Source organism: Ursus arctos, unplaced genomic scaffold (genome assembly GCF_023065955.2).
Source record: "Ursus arctos isolate Adak ecotype North America unplaced genomic scaffold, UrsArc2.0 scaffold_12, whole genome shotgun sequence".
NCBI lineage: Eukaryota > Metazoa > Chordata > Mammalia > Carnivora > Ursidae > Ursus > Ursus arctos.
The window spans coordinates 36,041,546-36,056,234 of NW_026622786.1; the positions used below are offsets into that span (position 1 = coordinate 36,041,546).

The window sequence follows — 14,689 nt, forward strand, 5'->3', positions numbered from 1 at the left end:
GGATAGGCCCATTCACCTGTGACAACTCAAGGTACTTTGCAACTGTTACACAGCATACGGGATTTAATATTTTTGAGAGAATTGGTATTTCCAAATAACACAGTTTCCCAATTTCAACCCAACTGTTTCTCAACCAAGTTTTCATTAAAGTGAAGTGTTAGCGAGACGATGGGGTGGGGGGCACTATTTCTGCGGCTCCACTTTACAAGTTTTGGTTGATAATCGGAATTGTGTTAGCATGCATTCATTAAGAAAAGAAAAATGCGCTTAGAAGAACAAGGGGGTGATTTTTTGGGCAAAAGGATTCTTCCTAACTGAAAAGTAATCGCTGCAAATTTCCTTTAAAAAGCTAGCTCCCCGTGCCATTAAGATAATTCGGAACGTTTCTAGAACAAATTGCACTGAGATACACCTGTACTCATACTGTGTCCATCAAAACGGTCTTTGTTTTCTCTCAAGCTAGGACTTGTATTAGACACGCTTTGTGCAATGGTGGCAATGGGGAGGGGGTGAAGGTGACCGGGTGGCAGCCAGGAGGGCACTTTCCCTTTCTCCAAAACTTTGCAGCCTTCCAGCCGAGACACCTTCCCGCTCATTCTTTTTCCTGCTTCAACTCTCACTGTCCACCTCTCGCCCGCTCCCCACTCCTCATCACGCTCAGGGCGCTCCCTCTCGCCCTCCTCCCTTCCCTGCACTCCGCCTCGCAGCGCGCCCACCCGGGGAACGCAGCTGGGTCGCCAGCAAACTGCGCGCCCCGTCGCGGCCCGAGGCTCCGGGGCATGCGCTCTGCGGCGCCGCCGCCCTCCCCCACCCCTTCCCGCGGCGGAGTTATGCCAAGTATGTGAGGAGCCCGCGAGGGCCAGCGCCGGTCATGGGGAGCCGCCGCCGCCGCCGCCGCCTCCGCGAGGGCAGATTTTTCCCGAACTGGGTTCCGTCCTCTTCCCGCAGCAGGGGCGAGCCTGGTTGTTGAGGAGGAGGGGATGGCGGACCCTCTGAGGAGGACGCTGTCCAGGCTCCGGGGAAGGCGGAGTCCCCGCGCCGCCGGGGGGCTCGGGCTCCGGGCGGCTGCTGCAGCTACCGTGGCGGCCTCCGCGGTTGCCGAGAGAGACGCTGGCGGTGCCCCAGACGCCTACCCCTGCGAGCACGCCCGCGGAGCCCGGCCGACCCTGGAGCAGCCCCCGCCGTCGCCGCAGGCGTGGGGTCCCGAGGCGCCGGTCGCGGGAGGGCGCCCGGAGCAGTGGAGAACGCTCGGGCCTCGCCAGCGCGGCGGGAAGGAGGCCCTCTCCTCGGGTCGCGGACTCACTCGCGCCTATCTGCACGCCCCGCCGGACTCCGAAGGCAGCGGAGAGGAGGAGGACGACCAGGAGGACGACGCCGACTACTACGAGAACCTGCCCGGCGGCTCCCAGTCGGCGCCCAAGCCTGAGGGGGCGGAGGCGGAGCGGTGGCCCCCGCCTCCCCTGGCGGCGGGCTCCTCCCTGGGGGCGGAGGGCGGCCGCCTGGAGACAGGCAGGCTGCAGACCCAGTTGCGAGAGGCCTATTATCTGCTGATCCAAGCCATGCACGACCTGCCCCCTGACTCGGGCGCGCGGCGGGGCGACAGGGGTTGGGCGGGTCGCGGCTGCCTTGTGGGAGCCCGGGCTCTGGGCCAGCCGCCTTCCCCCTGCGGCGCTGCGGACCGCCGAGCCTGCCCTCAAGACTGGCAGCGGGGAGGCGGTGGCCGCCCTTGGCAGCAGGTGTCCCCGCCCCGGTCGCCTCCGAGGGAGTCGGGGGGAGGCCGCCCGCGGGCTCGTCGGATGCGGCTGTCCTGCAGCAGAAGCCTCGAGAGCCTCCGGGTGGGTGCCAAGCCTCCTTCCTTCCAGCGGTGGCCGAGCGACAGCTGGATCAGGTGCGCCGCGCGCGAAGACCTGGACGAACCGCCGCCACGTGGAGGCGGGATGGACGGCTGGAGCGGAGGCAGCGCCCCAGCCGCGGCGCCCTCCGACCTCCTGACTCCCGGCTCCAGGGACCCCGGCCGCTCCTCGGGAAGCCCTTTCAGGGGTCCTGCGGGGTCCGCTGTGGTACGCAGTGGCAAAGGAGACGGCCAGGAGGGGCTGCCCTTCCTCAAGCCTCCCGCGGTGACAGTCAAGAAGCTGCAGAAGTGGATGTACAAAGGACGTCTGCTGTCCTTGGGAATGAAGGGTCGCTCCCGGGGGACACCCCCCAAAGTCACGGGAGCGCAGGCATCCTCTCCAAATCTGGGCCCTTTGAAAATGCGTGAGGGCCAAGTCCTCTCCGTGCCTCCAGACCAAAGAATTACGCTAACAGGTAGGTTACTTTGCAATCAAAATGCTAACACTTTGCGTCTTAATGTTTACCAAGGAGGCTTCTGTCTTAAGAGCGAAGAATAAGGTCTGTTTTTTCAGACAGGTACGTGCCGGTGCCAAAGTAAGTGTCATGTAAGTGGCAGCTGACTGCACCGGGTTACTTAGTATAATGCATTCACTCGTTTTGCCTTTTTCTTTTCTTTCTCTCCCCCCCCCCCTTTTTTTTATAAAGACACTGGCATGAGGAACTTGGGGGTTTTGTTTTTTCTTCTCTAGGAACCAGTGTGCCTACTCTCAGCACAACAGTGAGTAAAGGTTAAGTTCACCACGCGCTTTTAGTATAGAGTTGGGCGGTGCTGCCTTGATTTTTATTCTTTGTGGCTCTAGGCAAATCCATAGACTTTGTGGAGTTTGTGAATTTGAATTTGATCCAAGGTAGACTTTACGGGCTTCATAAACTGTCATTTTACTCATTACATGTTTTTCTTTTTTCCCCTCTCTCCCAGGGGCGCGTGCACACAACATAGACACAACCAAAACCCCAAAACAAACCAAACCAAAAAAACTACCAACTAAAATTTCTTTTCAGTCACATAGGATTTCACATACTTCTCCTCTCCACCTTTCCTCCCTCCTCCCTCCCACAAAAAACTAACAAGTGAGTAATCTTTTTATTGTGGAAAATCAAGGGCACTATTTTAATCAAAAAAAGATGTCTCATGTACTTCTAAGAAAGTGCAGACTTTTAAAGTCATTTGTAAACTTAACTATATTTGCCCTTATAAATAGGATTTTGCTCCCAATTTTGTATGTACATGATTTTTAATTTTCATTGAAGGTTTAGAGTACCAATTCTAGAAATCTTTTAGTTATGTTGTAAATAGTAAAAATTCTTTCCTGAAAGAATTATAATACCTTCAAACTGAGTCCAAAACAACATGATCCTTTGAACTACAATCTTAAATACAAAGACTTTTAGTGAACATAAGGACTTACGTGTCATTAATTGTTTAAAAAATATTAGATGGTGAAATGTAAAGCGTATTCAGAGTACTTGGCATTCTCTCTGGTAAGAATTACAAATCCTCTAGGACCAAACATTAACTTTGTTTAACCAATAAATACAAAACAGTGGGGAGAATCAAAGTTCACAAAACTTCTAATCACACAGTGAACACAAATCAAATGATTCATTTAAAGCTTATACAAACTCGGAAAGTTTTTGAGCCTGTAAATCTCTAATCCATACCTGTCAATTTTTTTCCTCAAATTTATTCCATTTCACTGAATAAAAGTATAACAGGATGTAAATTTTTTTGTAAAGAGAGGTGTACTTTATGCTAAATTCATATTAAAATATGCATTTGCAGGGGTAGAGTATTTGTAATCATTATATTTTATTGCCACTAAATCTTTACCTCCCTTGATCTTGGTTCAGATAACTCTTTGTAAGATCATTAAATTTCAGCCATAACAAAAATCTGCATTAAACTTTAGTCAAATGTTTTTTACCCTTTTGTTGCAAAGGTTAAGCATTTACCATCTGATGGCTTTTAAGGCCCTCAGTTATAGAGTAAATAAACATTCAAGGATTTTAAAAGTAATAATAAATGTAATAATGCTTAAGAATGCATTCATTGATCTTTTTCATTGAGAAACTAATTAAATGGAAGTAACTTTAAAAGAAATTAAAATGAAACATTAGAATTACTATGTGGTAGTATTTTAGATATTTTACAAGAAATCTAAGCAAAAGCTAGGGTAATTTCTGGTTTAAACAACTTTCTCAGATGTTATTTAATGTTATTTAATCAGATGTTATTTCCTTTCAGATCTTTTAGGAAAGATAAAAATAATTTGTGTAACGTTTACATATCTAGTGTAGATCTGGAGAGTTAATCTTTTTTTAAAAACTATTTTTCATGAAGGGTTAATTTAACTTATTAAAACCATTCTGTATACTTTATGTGATTCTCGTATTACCGCCTCCCCCCTAGGTATGACTCTTGTCATTTAACAACAAAAGCAAAAGAAACGGGTTACATAATTTGCCCATGATCACTCAAAAATGGTTTGTATACACTAGTATATGGATTCAAACCATTACACAGATTCAGACTCAAGTCTCTATGACTCCAAAACCTGTATTTATTTAAGGTCAAACCGTTGCTGAAGTTCTTTAGAGGTCTGATCCAACAAATTCTATTATGTTGCTTGGATTGAGGAGATGAATGTAATTTCAGCAAGGTTTAGAAGGGTAGGTAACTACCTCAAAGTTGCAAGGATGAAGGAGTTCTCAAAGGTTTTAAGACAATTTTTAATCAATATATGTATTTAAACCTTTACCTTTAAATAACTTTAGTTCAGATTGATGTTTCTTGGATTCCACTTTTTTCTTTTTTTTTACACATCTTTTCCAGATTCTACTTTACAATCATGTTTTCTAAAAATTAATCGGGCAGTCCAAATGATGCAGTGCATTGTAGATTGTATAAAGATGTTAAATAGACTAAAAGGTTGATATCACACTTTTCTATACAGCATTATTTGTGAGGCTACTTTGTTTCAAAAAAAAGTTACAGAATTTATAATATAGAATAAATATATAATGGGATAGAGATACCTAATCTACCTAATATTTAGGTATTTTGGAAATTTTTGAGACTGTGTAAACAAATGGAAGCCTAAATGATTTTCTATTTTGATTTCTGGTTCCTACTGAGAACCCCTAAAACTTTAGATAGTATAACAGTGCCAGTGATTTGGTGCATTGGGTATGTAGTGCTCGCAGATTGGCCAATTTGTTCTTAATTGAGATGATTATTTAAGAAATCTAAAGTCATTACACATGGTAAATATTGTCAAGTTTCTGCAAGCCTTAAGATTAAGAAGGAATTTTAATCTGCCAACTATAGTTCATTAAAAGTCTTTATAAATAAGTTTAATTAGCATATGGTACCCAGAAATAAATTCAAAAGCACTAGGTTGAGCTATTTCAGCCTTTTATTGCTTTAAAATTTTTTAAAAATATTTCTTCATTTAAGACAGAGATAGAGAGAGCGTGAGCAGGGGGAGGGGATGAGGGAGAGGGAGAAGCAGGCTTCCCGCTGACCCAGGAGCCTAATGTGGGGCTCAATCCCAGGACCCTGGGATCATGACCTCAGCCGAAGGCAGGCGCTTAACTATCTGAGCCACCCAGGAGCCCCTAAAAATAGCCTATTTTTACTCACTTTTGCTGCTATACTATCTGTGAAAGGAAAAATTTAGGGCATGTAACTGGTTAATATTTTGTCTAAAAATTTTAGGCATTCCTTTAAAATAGTATTAATTAACTGGTATAATCTCATGTAATATACCTTAAAGTGAAGCTGATGTTTATAATGTGGAGTCCCATCTGTTTCTTCTCTTTTCTTAAGTATTTGTAGCTCTGATTTCTTAGCTTTATGAGTTACATGATCTTTATGAATTTTCCAACAAATTCTTTTATGCATTAGCCCTCTTCATGATTAGTAGCAATATGCATATAATTTTTGACTGTCTTCTAGTTTTATTTTTATTTGTTTTATTTAGTTTTTAAAAATATTTTATTTACTTATTTGACAGAGAGTGAAAGAGAGAGAGTGCGCGTGCATGTGCGCACACGCTTGCACAAGCAGAGGGAGGGGCAGAGGGAGAAGGAGAAGCAGCTCCCGGTTAAGCAGGGAGCCCAATGTGGAGCTTGATCCCAGGACCCATGACCCGAGCCGGAGGCAGATGCTTAATCGACTGAGTCACCCAGGCACCCCGTCTTCTAGTTTTAAATCCCCCTCTGAGAAATTCTGCCATTGTGGCCTTAGAAGCAAGTCCAGTTGCTTTTTTTTTTTTTTTTTTTTTTTTGGAAGAGTGCCATAGAACATTGGAGTTGCTGGTGGCAGGAAAACTCTGAGACTTACAAATTCAGCAGAAAATAGTGTGTTGATTTGAAAGTCCTACATTTCTAAGTGGAGTTTATTTTTTGAGAATTGCCAAGGCTATTTTCTAGGCCACTGCCACTCAAAGTGTGGTTATGGAGAGTGCTTTTTAGACTTAAAGTACATATGAATTCCCTGGAAATCTTGTTAAAATGCAGATTCATAGGTGTGAGATGGGACCTAAGATTCTGCATTTTAACAAACTACCAGTGTAGATGCTACTGTTTGGTACATACTTTGAGTTGTTAGGTTCTAGAGTTCCCAGTGCCCCCATCACCTATCTTGATACATTTGTTAAAGTTTTGAAAAAGCATTTTACTTTATTCTGATACCTTATTCTTAAACTAATCGCTTATCAGAACAAAGCAATTGAGCTCTTTCTGCTTCAGTTTTGTTATGTATAGATTTATACTTACTACTTGCATGTGACAAGTTTCAGCAGTTCTCTCTATATTGGTTTCATCTTGCACCAGTAAATGTGAGACTTTGGAATCTGCCAGAGAGGAGGCCATATAGTAGACTGGTTAACAGAATAGGGCCTCTGGGTTTCTGAACAGACCCCACCACTTACCTTACCACGCTTGTGACCTTGAACAGGTTACTTAACACTGCATAGCCTCAGTGCTCAGGTTGCTGTGAGGATGAAAAAAGGTAATCCACTTGGTACCCCGCTTGATGCTTAGTTAGCTGTTGGTTGGTTAGCTGTTACCAAAAGAAAGGCAAGCAGGCTTTGTGAGAGTACTTCCTTGCCCAGATCATTAGGATTCTGGATGGGGAGTGAAATGGTCAGAAGTTGAGGAGTGCTGCCTTGAAGAACATTAGGAATTGAGGTAGAACACACCCCTTATGGGACACTTATTTATTCTGCTCATCTTTTCTTTTGTGCATCTTTGTCTTGCTCCCCCCCTTTACTTTTGTGGGACTGAAAACAGTCTCAGGGTTTTCTTCTCTACTGTCCCAAAAGCTAGCACACAGCTTTTTTCTTAAGGGTTTTTATTGCTAGTCACAAGGGAGGAAACATAGAAGATAGAAAAATAACTTTCTTCCTTTTCACTGTACCCATCTCCCCATTTAGATTTATCTGGAAAAGAGAAAGGCATGTATATAAATACAGTCATGCATAAACCTAAGGTTTAAATTTACTCTAGTCATTTCTTCTGGGCTCCCAGGTTTGACTCTAAGCAGGGCTGTTTGTATTTTATTTAAACTCTAATACAATATTTGTAAGAATACTTTTATTTAGGATTTTTTAAAGAGAAGTAAGCAAAAGCAACAGAGTTTATTTCCGCAGTAGTACTTTTTTAAAATGTCTGTTTATAGGTACATTTTCATTGAGGGTTGAAACACACAATTTCTCAGAAACTTTGCTGATGATTTTGAGCTGGGACTCTAGTTAAATGTTTAGTAATAATAAGTCATTTTAATTTATTATGAAGAAATTGAGAACACAAAATTGGCTTGAGTAGTTCAGTACTATGTAGAGTATTTTTCTGCATGAAAAACTTAATTCCCACTTCTGCATTCTCCTACGGATTTTCAAAGTAAAATGACTTTAATTAGTCATTTAATTAATTACACCACAGCATGTATAATTATAAGGGAATAGAGACTTTTTGGCCATGCAACTTTGCATACTTATTTTGATATTTTTTTTTACTTGCATCTTCTTTCAGTGTGTGTGTGTGTGTGTGTATGTTTATGTATGGATATAGCTGTAGGTAAAGCTAACAGAAGCTAAAGGTAATTTAAACTTAAGCCAGTAGGATTTAACATTAATTTTCGCATAAAAGGGAGAAAGTAGAAGATTACAAATAGCTTTCCATTTCTATGTAATTAATATTCATATGCATCCCTTTAGTTAATGAAGATAAAAATGAAATGTTTTAAGTTCTTTATAAATAATTGCTCAAGTAAAATTTAGTGCCTGCAGGCATTGCTTATATTCAGTTTTTTTTTTTTTTAAAGATTTTATTTATTTATTTGACAGAGACAGCCAGCGAGAGAGGGAACACAAGTAGGGGAAGTGGGAGAGGAAGAAGCAGGCTCATAGCGGAAGAGCCTGATGTGGGGCTCGATCCCATAACACCGGGATCACGCCCTGAGCCGAAGGCAGATGCTTAACCGCTGTGCCACCCAGGCGCCCCTATATTCAGTTTTAATAAGTGAATAAATTTGACCTTTATCAGAAATCACAATAATGTACCTATTTATCTCTAAAATAGCAGTAGCAGCAATAGCAATCAGACTATTTGGTTTCAAGTGTTTGTAGTTTCATGAAAAGTAGTTGCATTGTATCTCGTGTAATTATTCCTTTTAATATTATACATTAAATACTCATGTAAATAGATGTATCAATTTGCATAAATATAGGATGGTAGTAGCTTTGTTTTTGTCATTGTCATTCCTTGGAATGCAGTACAAGTAGAAGCATGTTTATTTCATTTTAAAAGTCAAAAACTGTAGGACTCAAAATAATTTATCCAACTATATAAAATTTTGGATCTTTTGAGAGACATCTGAGAAAAAGATAAAATAAGATGGGACTCCTAGCCATTGTGATTGTATAATTTTATACTTTTGGCTTCAAATTTATAATTGTGTAAAAACTACAAATACTGTCTCATGAATGTCTGAAATGCTATTAAATAATATGGGATTTGGGCTTAAATGTGAAATGGATTTAGTTTTTAGTACACTTGGAAAAAGACGTGGCCATTAAAAACCCAGAAGCTCCAGTGATTCCTGAGAGTATGTGTTGATTTCAGTTTTTAATTTCTTTAATTTTAAAGGAGACAGAACCAAGAAAGACTTTTGAATCTTCATGTTTTTCATTAATTAAACTGAATCAATTCAAGATATTTATTAAATATCTGTTATGTGTTTGCATGTTAAATCTTGGAGGGTGGAGGTGTGTCTCTTAGTAGTAGCCCAGGTGTACTGCTACAAACTTTGGAGTCAGAAGAGTTTATTTTGGGTGCCGCCTCTTCATTTATGAACTAGGTGATCTTCGTCAAGTTACTTGATTTTTCTGAGTAGTACTATATAGTTTTCAAAATATTTTCAACATTATCTCACTTAATTCTTACCAGCAGCCACCCTATAAGGTTAACTGGGTTGGTATTATCACCATGCTCAGAAAGAGCTGCCTATTTCCCTGCTTTTGGTGGGTAGCATGGTTTAGGAGAGACAGGTTAAAGAGTGTGAATTTTAGAGTTGGACTGGCTTAAATTTGAATACTACAGCAAGCACCTTAACCATATTCCTCATTTTTTCTGGCTTATGGAAATAATCATACCTGTCTTAGCATTTTTATGGAGGCTAAACGAGGTTAAGGGCTTTCTTAACTGTTTTCTCTCTCATTGCTGATATACAATAGGCACTCAATAAATAAATAAATGCATAGTAGGCTTGCATCGGAGCTTCCTTCCCTTTTGAGTCCTAGTCTATTCCTGCCTCTGGAACTAGTTGAACTTGAAAACCAGTTTGTGTTTGAGGGTTTCTTTTTTTTATTATTAATTTTTTAAAATTAATTGCTTGGGTAAAATTAAGGATTAAAAAAAGACAAGTTTACATTTTTTTTTTAAAGATTTTATTTATTTATGTGACAGATACAGCCAGCGAGAGAGGGAACACAGCAGGGGAGTGGGAGAGGAAGAAGCAGGCTCCCAGCGGAGGAGCCCGATGTGGGACTTGATCCCAGAACAGCCGAATCACGCCCTGAGCCGAAGGCAGACGCTTAACGACTGCGCTACCCAGGCGCCCCAACAAGTTTACATTTTTAAAGGGATTTTTGTTCAGTAGAGGGAGGTTACTGAAAGCCTTCATTATGCATGAACCTAATTTTTTGGTTGTTATTAAGCTCTTCATAGCTTAATGTGTTTTTCTCACTCTGTTATTAGGGTATTATATTTTATTTGCTGTAATAGTAAGATGAACCAACCATATATATACTTAAAGTAGCGCAGACTATAATTCTATAATTTATAAACCTGACATGATCTTACAGTTTTAGAAATGTGGTTTTGTCTGTTTTTCTATGTCTAGTGAATTAGTATTATGGTATATATTTAGCTTATTGACTGTCATTGAAGCCTGCTTTATGCAATTCTTTGGATGTGTTCCTCTTTATATGGAATTAATGTTATGTATCATTTTTAGAGTCTTATCTCATTATATTAACACAAACACATATCAGCTATTTGATGGCCCTCATTGGACTATGAATTCCTTAAGGGTAGGCACTATTTTGTTCATTCTTATGTTCTTGCTCCTTAAGTTTGTGCCCGATCAGTAATAAGAACTGGTTGTATTTACTGCAAGATAAGATACCTGTTTTTTTGTTTTTTTTTTTTAAGATTTTTTGTTTATTTATTCGACAGAGATAGAGACAGCCCGCGAGAAAGGGAACACAAGCAGGGGGAGTGGGAGAGGAAGAAGCAGGCTCATAGCGGAGGATCCTGATGTGGGGCTCGATCCCATAACGCCGGGATCACGCCCTGAGCCGAAGGCAGATGCTTAACCGCTGTGCCACCCAGGCGCCCCAAGATACCTGGTTTTAACCTAGAGCCTTCTTAAGGGATTTTTGTTTTTACTTTTTCCCTGGATATTTAGAACTTAAACCCTGCATAAGGTGCTATTGCATAACTATTTGATTAGGATATAGATGTTACACTGAAATTTCAGTAATGAGGAAAGCATTTACTAATAACTAAGCCACACTTATTTTTAAAGATTTACTCAAAGTTAATCTTTGTGTGAGAAAGTAGAAATATTACTTATGTTTTCTAAAGATTTCTGGTCCTTGTAGTAGTGAATTGGAAATTATTAAAAATATTAATTAAAGGCATACTGTGTACAAGGCATTGTATATAAGCTTTTTATAAAGTATGTTTTGCTTAGGGTAAGTTTTTGTTAGCCCTATCATGTCTATAAAGGCAATCTCAGAGTCACTTATACTAGTAGTCCAAATAATAGAAATTATTTTTAGGTGAAAAAGCCAAAATTTTTCTTATTTCATTTTAGTCTCCAAATGTAATACTACTTTTCTATCTTTTTAAAAATAATATATTTTTAAAGATTTTATTTATTTATTTGACAGAGAGAGAGACAGCAAGAGAGGGAACACAAGCAGGGGGAGTGGGAGAGGGAGAAGCAGGCTTCCCGTTGAGCAGGGAGCCCGACTTGGGACTCGATCCCAGGACCCTGGGATCATGACCTGAGCCAACGGCAGATGCTTAATGACTGAGCAACCCAGGTGCCCCTAAAAATAATATTTTAATAACTGATTTCAAGTGACCTGTCTTTCCTGGTATGCTAGGCATTACATCATTACATTTCTACTTTCTTTTTTTCCTTTGAAACAGATTTATTTGAAAATGTCTATGGGTCTTCAGTGAAGAGAAGAGAACTTGAAGATCTGAAGGATAATATTGGATTCAGAGGTCATAAGCCACTTAATAGCATCACTGTGTCAAAGAAACGCAATTGGCTGTATCAGAGTACTCTGCGATCTTTTAATTTGGAAGAAGAAAATAAGAAATGCCAAGACATAAGTCACTTATCCATCTCACCCAAACAGCAGCTATCACGACCTTTCTTCAAGTCATCTGAAGAATACTGTACATATATGGTGTGTGATGCTACAAATTCTTCATTATCAAGAAACTGTTTAGACTTTAATGAGGAGAATGATGCAGATGATGAAGGAGAAATATGGTACAACCCCATTCCTGAGGATGACGACTTTGGTATATCAAATGCCTTGCATTTTGGTGAGGGAGACCCTCCTGTTCTGAAGTTTCCTGCTGTTAGCTTGAGAGTATTATCTGGTAGTGACCTAATGAAAGCAGAGCAGTACACTGAAGACTTGTCTTGCTCTTCAGAACTCAGAGCCACACAGTCCAATGAAACGAATCCTGTAGAGTCCATCCATTCCCCAGAGCTCATGCAGCAGTTCAAGGAAAAGCTTGGACACAAGACACAAGAAGGTATCATGGTAGAGGACAGTCTCATGTTGAAATCTCCTTTTGCAGGTAAAGATGATCATATGTTTGCCTTTTCTTTTTCCATTTTTCAATTCGTTGACAGCTAAAACTAAATATAGATGTTTATTATAGCTATGTACTTTTTCTTACAGAGTGAGTGTATTTTCATAAAAATAAAACTCAAAAAATGTTTACAAACCTTTTTATATAAATGGTGGTTTAATTATTCCTATCACAGACTTGGTTTTTTGTAAGGGGTGGAGGTGCTGGGGTAGTCCTACACCAACTCTTACAATGTCTGTCCTTTGAGATAGTAATCACTTTTCTCTTAGTTGAAAGAATGGAATCACAAGGAGTGGAAGAGAAAAATATATTCTTTATGAAAATCTGATTTTGCTTCATTCATTCATTTATACCTAGCCTGGTTACAGCTGAAAAGTTGTGTATTCAGTGTACTGGTAGTTATTACTTTATGGTTTCATGCCTACATTTCCTCATGAACAAAGGAAAGGAAGAAGAGAAAAAGAAATGAGAGGTAGAAGTGAAGACCTTGGAATAGGTGCTACAATACTTATGGAACCTAGAAAGGAAATAATCAAAGTTTGATGCATATTAGGTTGAACCATATGAGATTGGTGAGATTCAACAGTTTCTAATCTGCAAAACACGGCATTTCATATAGTTCAACCTGATGGTTTTATTCTTCTTTGATTGCCTTGATTTTTTTATATGTTTCTTTTCAAAATTGGTCCCAGACACACTACACAGGAAACAGCATGAAGCATATTTAGTTGCTGATATCAAATGTTGGAGAGAAAGCAGTTCTGGTTTATATCAAGTCATTTTAATTTATAAAATTTCAAATGAGGGGCACCTGGGTAGTTTAGTCCATTAAGCATTTGACTTTGGCTCAGGTCATGATCTCAGGGTACTGGAATTGAGCCCTGCATCCAGCCCTGCACTAAGCAGGGAATCCGTTTGTCCCTCTCCCTTTGCACCTCCCCCCACTTGTGTATATGCTCTCTCTCTCTCTCTCTCTCTCTCTTCATGGATAATTTTAAAAAATCTAAAAAAAAATTCAAATGATACAGAATATTTAAAGATGTGGGGTAGAGCAGATACTGTCAGTACCTCGTCCATATCCCTTGGGTTTTATTAGTTATTTAGAGGGAAGTAGCCTACTTCCAAACATTAGTATCTGCATCTCTGATTGAGGACTCTGACAGAAGGGTTAGGGAGTTTCTCTGCAGGGCAACCTGGGAGTGCCCCTCAACCAGTGACTGACAGGAGTTGGTGTTGGGCTACCTACCTCAGCTTTCTCCCTCCTTGAGTGCCGTAATTCTACATTGTTTCCCAGAGTTTTCTCCTGAGGCTAAGCACCAGTTGCCCATAGTAGTAGCAGGCTTGATAATTCTTGGATTTTCCCCTGAAATTTCTCACTTCTTGCTAGAATTTCTGTACTTTACAGATAAACTACTTGCATCTGAATCCTTTCCTCAGGGCTATAAGGAGGTGGAGTAAATGTTATATTGATAAGGGAAAAAGTGAGTTAAAAAACAGTGTGTACTGTATGATAATAGTTTTTTGAAAGAAACACTGAAAACTTATACTGGAAATATTAAGTAACCCCCCCCCCCAACCTTGTGTTGGGATTGAAGGTAATGAAAAATTTTGAGGGTGTGCATTTCTAATTGTAGCCTGACTTTTCAGCATGAATTTGTATGTGTGCGCGCACGTGTGTGTGTGTGTGTGTGTGTGTGTGTTTGTAATCTGGATGGAGAGAGAAATAAATGCTATATAAGATAATAGTTCGGAACACAGGTTGTGATTAGGGTGGAATGGTAGGGAAGACTTAAAGGAGTATAGCAGAGAGTGGCAGAAAAGGCAAGAGGGTATAAGAATAACTGCAAAGTTGGAAAGCCAGTATCTGTAAAGTGATACATACTTTAAGTTACCATCTTTAAACTTTATTATTTTATGTTTGGCAAATTGTGAACCTGGGAAGACTAACAGACATTACAAAAACAAAAAACAAGAGCCCCAAAACTTGAAAATATGGTAGGGCTGTCATTTATGTCTCCTTTCTCACTGTTTTTCTTCTCTTTAACATATTATTAAAATATAAGCACTATTAAATATGACCAAAGGACATAAATGTGTATATATATTTACTTATTTATTTTAGAGAGAGAGAGCTCATGCTCAGGTGGGGAGGCGGTAGTGGAGGGAAGGGGCAGAGGGAGAGGAAGACAAGCGACAAGTGAACTCCCACTGAGTGTGGAACCCAACATGGGCTTGATCCCAGGACCCTGAGATCCTGACCTGAGCCAAAATCGAGAGTTGGACACTTAGCCAACTGAACCACCCAGGTGCCCACCAAAGGAAATATTTAGACAGTTTATTTACATGTCATATTTTTTTGTTTTAGTTTGATCAGAAAGGTCACCTG

At 40.4% G+C, this 14,689-nt stretch overlaps 1 protein-coding gene across 3 annotated transcripts in view; it reads left to right on the forward strand.

Annotated features, from left to right (window-relative positions):
- Positions 1-838: 838 nt before the first annotated feature.
- Positions 839-14,689, forward strand: part of SYDE2 (synapse defective Rho GTPase homolog 2) — a 47,556-nt gene continuing 33,705 nt past the window's right edge. For 2 of the 3 annotated variants that reach the window (XM_026497689.4, XM_057310515.1), the window contains exons 1-2: positions 840-2,307; positions 11,620-12,288. In XM_026497689.4, the coding sequence (XP_026353474.2) occupies positions 981-2,307; positions 11,620-12,288 (1,996 nt within the window). In that variant the 5' untranslated portion in view covers positions 840-980. Of the gene's footprint in view, positions 2,308-11,619; positions 12,289-14,689 lie in introns of all 3 variants that reach the window. The other variant, XM_057310516.1, reaches the window with a different exon arrangement.